Raw genomic sequence first — 8,480 nt, forward strand, 5'->3', positions numbered from 1 at the left:
AGTATCGTTTAACTTTTCTTAAGGGGGTAACGTCGCCCTAAAGCTTTTAAAAGTAGGCAAAGTTTGGGAAATCTTTTCACAGGTAATTACCAAATGGAGAGTTTCAATTTTCTCAGAGAATCTAAATGTAACTTTAAACTTTTTCCTTCAATTTTTAAACCTATTGCTACTTAATTTTAAACGCCTCTGAGTAGTGTACTCCCTTAAAAACGTAAAGAGTAGCTTTACTGTACAGTGTGTAACAAAAGATCCTCAGCTCAGATGGTAAAAATATTTTATTGAAAAATTAACATTTGTTCTTCCTTAATTTCAAGCATTTTGGACATTTGTCGTCGCTGGCATGTTTGCTAATTTACGAGGGTGTCGTAATTTCTTTCTCAGTTTTCCATTCCGCCACGACAAATTATTATACTCGAAGTCCAGGAATTTTTGTTACATAGTGTAATGTTTTGATGGTAAAGAATTTTTCTCGAACAGCACTTTGCATATTGAAAATCTGGAAGAAAATCTTGAAGAACTTCAACGTACAATATTTACAGTAAAATAACATTGATAATTAACCGACTGTTTAATATTTCTGAATTGCACATTGCTACAAAAGATTGCATTATCATAATTCTCGAGTCCTCCGTAACCAAAACTTCGCACAAAAAGATTACATTCCCTTGCTTTTATTGCAAACAAGTGACATTTAGAGTACGTTCAAATATTTCCACAAAGGTCGCTGATTGCTCGCTAATCCCAACGATCCAGTTAATTATTTCAAAAACGACTGGCATAACCTTGCGCATAATTCGCGTTTTTTATCTGTGCCTTTCGTGAAACCACATTTGGCATACACTACCTGCCAAATGATTGGAACCACTGTTCGTTGCGAGTTACATAAAAATTTCTAAAAAAAGAGTTAGCAATTTTAAGAATTTTTTAAGGAACTTTTTGTCATTCAAATCAACCGAAATGAGATCAAGTGCTATTTGTTTCCACGGCATAAATTTCAGATTTATAAAGAATTAGTAGCAGATTCAGTATTGATGTAAATTGACAGGTGATTCGAAGCTTTTGGCCGGTAGTATATATTTTCATACCACCGAGTTCCTTTTTTCTTCCCCTACTTCCTCAAATACTTAAATCCAAATTTGCAATCTTGTGCGACGATGAAAAGAATTGCAAAGAGTGCAGGTGCATACTAATCGCCAAGTATGATTTCAGAAGAATACCAACACGAAAATACCAGCCCCAAAAGCCACCTCCAGAGCTCCATTGGAGGTAAGAGTCCAGAGTGCCCTCAAAACTCAGCTTACAGCATCCGAATAGAGTCTCTCTTGATTTCTAATTAATAAGGTGTAATTTCTATGCTTCTATTCTAGTTCAACAGTCTTCGGCTTTCCATTACAACAGTACTTAATACGTAGACATAACCGCTGACGCTGACGTACGTTCTTACAGAACAGACTAAAAGAAAAAATGGTACATTAAATCACTAAAATACAGAAAAAAAAAAGACAAACATGCAACTGACTGCGACAGAATGACACATGTGCAATTGTATATTGTTTAACACTAAACAACTTAATCAGCATGCATGTAACAAAAAAAAAGAAGAAAAAAACAAACACAGAATTACCAAAATTGATTACCATTAATCACTTACCATATATTCACGACAAAGTCATTTGCAAAAATGGTCTCATCGTATGAAAAGAACTGGTACCATTTCTATCGTAATATCGAGGCATTGGTATTTTTAGGACAAAAAAAAAAAGAAACGAAAAAATAGAATTTGTATTTTGAAATTCGAAACGATTCGTGTAGGATCATCAGAAGAGTATCTTTGGTCGACGCTCGAGGGGCAACTCAAAGGCATTCGAGCCTGAGGACCTTGAAGCCACAGCTTCAGGGAATATTTTGACGGATGAAAGTTTAGTCGTGAATCCCTTAACGTTGATAAATGGCACAGGATTGCGACGCGTAAGGGTACATCAGTGACAAATCATTTGCATTACGTGATCGCTTAGTTTTTCCAACTGTACACCATTCCCCACCATTCATCGATGCGTCTCGTAGAGCTTCTCTCGTGCTTTTTTAATTTAGGAGAAACCGAGCGGTTCCTAGAGGCTTTTTAATCATCGTTTCGTTCAATCATCTTTCGATCAGAAGTGCTTGGCCTTTTGTGTTATTTTTTTGTGAAATTTAGAAATTTCTGAAAAAAAGAGACAAATGTATGTAGTTCTCGTAGCTCGGTAAATTGTATCGAGCGATTGTTTTCGTTGAATATGAGAGGAGAGGTTTAGGAAAATTGTGTGTGAAAATAATCCGATTTATGTGTGTACGTATAATTGTTTCTAAAATTTAGATGTATCGAAAGAAGAACAATTGTTCGTGTGTTTAAGAAGTGAAAATATTCATGTACGGGGTGTGGTCGAAAGTATTGTATAAAAAGGTGATTCTTTATGCAAAAATAAGTAAAAAGTGTAGAGCAAGATTTGTCCGTCTGAGGATTAATTTTTTGAGAAAATTGTGTTTTGACTTTTACAAGTTCGTGTCGAATTTTGTAATTTAGATCAATATCTCCAGCGAACCTTCTAATTTGAGGAAAAAGAAGCGTAAGCGGCTTCTCATTCCACAATTTTTCCTATGTTCTTTTGGAAAGTCCATTATACGTATAGTCGTTATAGAATTTTCTTGGATCTTTGTTAAAATATGTTTCTCTTTCGGTACGAACTTATGGGATGACCTAGTACTATGTTCGAAAAAGCACAAAGTCGAAATTTTATCAATAATTTTTTACTATATTAATTAAGGAATCTCTGAAATTGGTGTTCTCAACGATTGCTGTGCTCAACTGTTCAACGATTTTCTCAAAATCTAAGATTCGGATGAACAAATTTTATTTTGCACTTATTATTTATTTTTGCACAAGAAATCATGCGTGTCCACTTGTAAAATACTTTCGACCGCACCCTGAATTTTTGTCCAGAATATTGTTCCTATTTATAAAATACAATCTTAACTATTTATAAAACAGTCTTTTCGTGTCAACTACTTTTCACTCTCTTAAAAATTATATCAAAATATAATTACACATACACGTTCAGAATGTTGCACAATTATACGCATACGAATAATTCAAGACAATTAAATGTTACGCTACTTCTTCCATTAAAAAGAGAAAAGTAAACACTAAGAAAAAAACATCGTCCCAAAATAGATACTAAACGCATGAAAACTTGAACATCCATAAATTTCGGTGACGAGGTGAAAAGCTACAAACTGAGTAATCGTTTGCTTCTAACATCATTGACGACCCAATCGAGACTGGACAATGATGCGTGTGTGATTAACCCAAAAAATTAAAAAAAAAAGAAACGAAAGGAACGTCGACAGAAAGAGACAAGCTTTCCTGTGGTGGTTGGTGAACAATCGACGTCGTTCCGATGAGAAATTTCGATGCTTTAGAGATCTGGGGTACATCGTCAATGACCAACAGCTTCGATGGTATCGTCGAACACCAAACATGACTGGATCGAACGATAATCCTTTAACATGAGGAACGACGAATCCTCGACGAGGAGTTCTCTCAAGGTCCAAAAAATCTGAAATTCCTCGCTCTATTATTCTCTCTCTCTCTCTCTCTCGATCCCGTGCGATCCATGCGTATTTCAATTTATCGATCAATTTCGACGCTTCTTGTTTTTTTCGAAGCCACGTACTCACGTGCAGCAGTTACACAGTTTGTAAACTGGTTTTCGATTTCCGTTTAGTTGCTTTTATTTTCGAATCTTGGCGGAGAAAGTGAAGGTTTGTTTGACCTACCTGCACGTAACGCGTTCCGATTTATTCTTGGCAGGTAACTTTAATCGATCCAGGTTCGGAATCGTGGCTGAATTCTTTCTATTCGAAAGAAGCTTTCCAAATCTGGTCGGATACGTTCGTCTTACCGAGGTTCCGGAAATTTTTATGAGTCCTAGATTTATGGACTGATTGGTAGCTCGGATATTGTTGTAGGTGTCGTAATTAAAAGGATAGCGATTTGTAGAAAAGCGAATGAGGAATAACAAGAGAAATTTGTTATTTTAGGGGAAGGATGATTGTGTATGTTTACTGAAAATATTTTTAATTCCACGATTTTTTAATTTAACCAAAATTAAAAATTGGTGTGAATTACAGTATTGAGAAATTAAATTATATAGAAATTTTAGTTAATTTTTTTTTATGCAGAATTGTTTGAAACTTTGAAAAATTGGTGTAAATTGTGTCTTTGAGAAGTTAATTTCTAAAGAAATTTTAGTTAATTGTTTTATGCAGAATTGGTTGAAATTTTGAAAAATTGGTGTGAATTACAGTATTGAGAAATTAAATTATATAGAAATTTTAGTTAATTTTTTTTTATGCAGAATTGTTTGAAACTTTGAAAAATTGGTGTAAATTGTGTCTTTGAGAAGTTAATTTCTAAAGAAATTTTAGTTAATTGTTTTATGCAGAATTGGTTGAAATTTTGAAAAATTGGTGTGAATTACAGTATTGAGAAATTAAATTATATAGAAATTTTAGTTAATTGTTTTTTTATGCAGAATTGTGAGAAGGAATTTTTTTAAACCTTTCTTATATCGTTTGAATGGCGAATTGAAGGTTCGGTGGTGGATTTTTTTAGGAGCAAAGAATTCTGCTTGATGGAAAGGAAATGAAAGGGAAGGGAAAATTGATTTGACACAAAGTCGATGAAGTTCTGTCTTAGCAGACGACACATTCTGTCTCTGTCCCGAATCACGAACAAATGAACGGCTTTCCGCCTTGTAATTACCTCGAGATTGGTTTCATGGCAAGAATTCTTTGTTTCCCGATAAAAATTCCGTCCAGCAAAATGAGCAACAATGAACTTTTACGGTACAGAACAATTCTATAGAAATTTCGTTGTATTCACTCTGGAACTTATTCTAGAAGACGTTAATTCAATTTTAGTGCATTATTTAAATTTCTATCGTATCTTTCTTTTGAATAAGAATAGAAGTAACAATGTTTAGATTGTTTCTAGGTCATTCTCCAGAATTTTCATTGCAAACATTAACACCACATGCAACTTGAAATTTATTGCAGGTTTTGCACTCCAAATTCAACTTTTTGCAAATCTAATTCAATTTTTTGCAAATTAAATTCACCCATTTGCAAATCAAATTCCAGCGTTTGCAAATCAGATTCAACCTTTTGCAAATTAAATTCACCCGTTTGCAAATTAACTTCAAGCTTTTGCAAATCATGTTTTTCTGCAAAATTGTTATCTTAAGCTTTCGTAATGGAAATCAAATCAAATGTATGAATTTTACTGTATGTAATGCAAAGCTGTACCGATTCAACACATATAGAATTCACAATTGAACGTCTTAATTGAAAAAAAAATCAATCACCTACTTAAATTATCACAGAGACAAATTAATAACAACAGTAGATACTTTAGTTAGACTTTGGAAATCTTGTGGAATTCTCTCGTGCAGCAAAAGTAAAATGGAAACAATTCTATTTTTCCCAAAATGGGTAGAAATTCTTGCAATTTAGAGTAATTTCTTTTAAATTGCGATTCGAGGTTGAAACGAAATATAAATAAAAGCATGAATTCGATTTCCAAAATGAACAATTTAATCTGCAAAAGGTTGAATTTAATTTACAAAAGGATGAATTTAATTTGCAAAAGGACGAACTTAATTTGCAAAAAATTTAAACATAGAGTGCAAAATCTGCACCTTAAAAAAAAAATAGATACACAGAAATTTTCAATTAAATATCACCTGTTCACCGCAGCTAATGCTTGAACGACGCTTTCAAAAGAATTACCATCGAATAGCTCCATTAATCGACTCCATCTTATTTCTCTATCTTCACGGGTACAATAGACAATCTCACAACAAGTAGACAACAGTTAACCAGTTCAATTCAGTAGCGTACAAATTAATAGAAAAAACCAAAAGCTTCAGCGGAGTCAGGCTTGTGTTACCATCGATCAGCTATCGTTTAGTTCTCCACCTGTTACCGTCTCCGTGGATCGTTCACATGGTCGTCTTCACACACCTCTCTCTCTCTTTCTCTCTCTCTCTCTCTCTCTCTCTCTCTCTACTCCACACAAACCGACAAAAAAAAAAGAACAACAATTATAGCCTCTTTATAACATTGATTAAACTTTCCAGTTGTTGTCCAGTACAGTGAAATCGTGGCTCGAGCTCGTTACGAGCCAAATGGCTGCCTGGATCGTCTCGTTTCTACGCTTCCTCAAGCTCCTATTCTTCATGTAGGAAAAAATCGTCCCCGCGCGATGTCGTCTCTCCCTAATCGAACAACAAATGTCGTTCGTTTCCCGATCTGTCGTCACTGTACAATTTCCGTACGACCTTGAGAACGTCTCCTCCTGTCGATGGAAAGCTCGTCGAGATCGTGGCACACTAACAGAGTCCCCGCTCGAGCTTCCGGATCCGGCTTTACACTCGACAGAGGTTTTCCACTATCCTAAAACGGAGCTGTTTGAACGACCCTTTCAGGTGAAAAAATCCACCGCCGCTCTGTTCGCCGAAAGATCGCGGATCAAGCTGGATCTGGCTAGGAGGTTAGTGAAGCCAGAGTTGAACATCGAGGAGAATGATCTCGACGCAACCACGTTGGCGTCCTCTTTCAGCAAACCTAGGCCAACCGGTGTACCGTTCGCGTTAGAGCAAGAGACGAGCAAGTTGGCCAGGTACTCGAAGCCATCCGCGACGGCGACAGGACGCAGGGCTGTTTCGTCCTTCTTAGATAGCACGCGCGAACAAGAGAACGCCTCGAAACTTTCTAGTTCGGCGAAAGGTATCGAGGACTCCTCCAAGGTCAACGGAGGAAGATCGTCGAATTCAAAGAAAGGACGAATCATCGCGGAACGTATGGTCACCTCGATCTCGATCGAGGAGAAACCTACCACCGAGGAAACTACCAAGTCTTACGTATTTTCCACGAATCCACCGGTGAGTACGTCTTCGTCCGCTGAAGAAGGATCGGCGACGACCATCGATTCGACGAGGATTCGACCGAGCAACGGTCGTCTGGGAAAGAAGTCGAGAGAAGAGGACTGGGTGCCGAGTAAGAACGTGAAAGTTTCTCTTCACTCTAATCGACGTATCGATGATTACGTTCCCGTTACCACCATTAAACCGAAGAAATCTTACGCTTACCAGTTGCGTAACGGTAAGGTGCAAGAGCAGTTTGGGAAGATCGAGCAGGATTCCTCGACGATCACCGCGGTAACGAAGAAATCTCACGCTTCCACGCAGAGTAACAAGTACAACGCTGTGCAGAGAAAATCGGTAAATTCGCAGGAAGAAGGTGTCGGTAAAAAATCTAAATTTGGTAACGGTTCTGGTAAACCGACCTTTAGACCACGTTATAGTAAAGGAAATAAACTAAAGTCTGCGGAAGATAGGACTGAGGATGATCAAACTACGTTTACTACGAAATTACCGGTAGCTACTAGTAGATACTCGAAGAAGAAATCTGCAGTGAAATCTGCGAATGAAAAATTGCCGACGACCGATAGAACAGGTACGCAGGTGAAGAAATTGGAGTTTAGACCTAGGACCGCGACCTATCGAAGGCATTCGGAGGTTCCAACTACTTTGGTTCAAACAACTACTAACGGTGCTAGAGTCGCCATCACGCCAAGATCGCCGAAATATCACGCTACTTTGAAGACTTCGACGCCGACGCCTCGATCGGTAGCGCAGGAACCGCAAGTAAATCTGAGGATCGCGAACGAGTCGACGCAAGAAGCGCCAGGCATTACCGGCAGTAGTAACGGCGACACCGGTAACTCGAATATCTTCAGTCCGACGAGAAGCTCGGTGATTTTTACCGGGAATAGCACGCTACTGGAGCAACTGAGAAGCACCGTTGCGCCGCTGTTGAGCTCACTTGGTAACAAGACTCCGGTGTTCTCGGGATCTTACAGCAATGTTAACAATGCGGTAAATATCGATCTTGGATGTTTGAGGGAGATTTTTGGGTTGTGTGGGGTTTTTATGGTTTTGAAAGTGGGAGTAATGGAATAGTGAGTGGGGTAGGGGGATATTTTAATTGAAGTTTTGTTTGTTTTAATACGTTTGGGACGATTTGTCAAATTTGAAATTCAGTTTTGTTTGTTTGGAGGTGTTTCTATTGAAGTAAGTGTGGTAAGGTTGAATTTAGATTTCTATGATGAGGGAAGTTGGGTAATATGGAAATTCGAAAGAATTTGAAACTTTGCAGAAAATTTATTTTTTTTTCAAATTGACACCAACTACTTTTGAAATTTTTTGAAAAATTTATCTCCATCATTCTCAAGTTTTTAGAAAGTTTACCCCTTCCACTTTTAATTTCTTGGAAAATTTACCCTCGCTATTTAATATTTTTTTAATTTACCTTCACCATTTTTAATTTTTTGACAAACTTACCTCCATCGTTCTTAATTTTTTTTTCAAAATTTATCTCCA

At 37.0% G+C, this 8,480-nt stretch overlaps 1 protein-coding gene across 1 annotated transcript in view; it reads left to right on the top strand.

Moving 5' to 3' along the window:
• LOC108576140 (mucin-19-like) overlaps nt 1-8,480 on the top strand; it is a 78,780-nt gene that overhangs the window by 49,661 nt on the left and 20,639 nt on the right. Inside the window, exons 4-6 of the mRNA XM_017939077.1 lie at nt 1,210-1,266; nt 1,813-1,968; nt 6,525-7,976. Of these exons, the coding sequence (XP_017794566.1) occupies nt 1,210-1,266; nt 1,813-1,968; nt 6,525-7,976 (1,665 nt within the window). The remainder of the gene's footprint in view (nt 1-1,209; nt 1,267-1,812; nt 1,969-6,524; nt 7,977-8,480) is intronic.

This window comes from Habropoda laboriosa, unplaced genomic scaffold, assembly GCF_001263275.1.
Source record: "Habropoda laboriosa isolate 0110345459 unplaced genomic scaffold, ASM126327v1 scaffold36, whole genome shotgun sequence".
Classification (NCBI taxonomy): Eukaryota; Metazoa; Arthropoda; class Insecta; order Hymenoptera; family Apidae; genus Habropoda; species Habropoda laboriosa.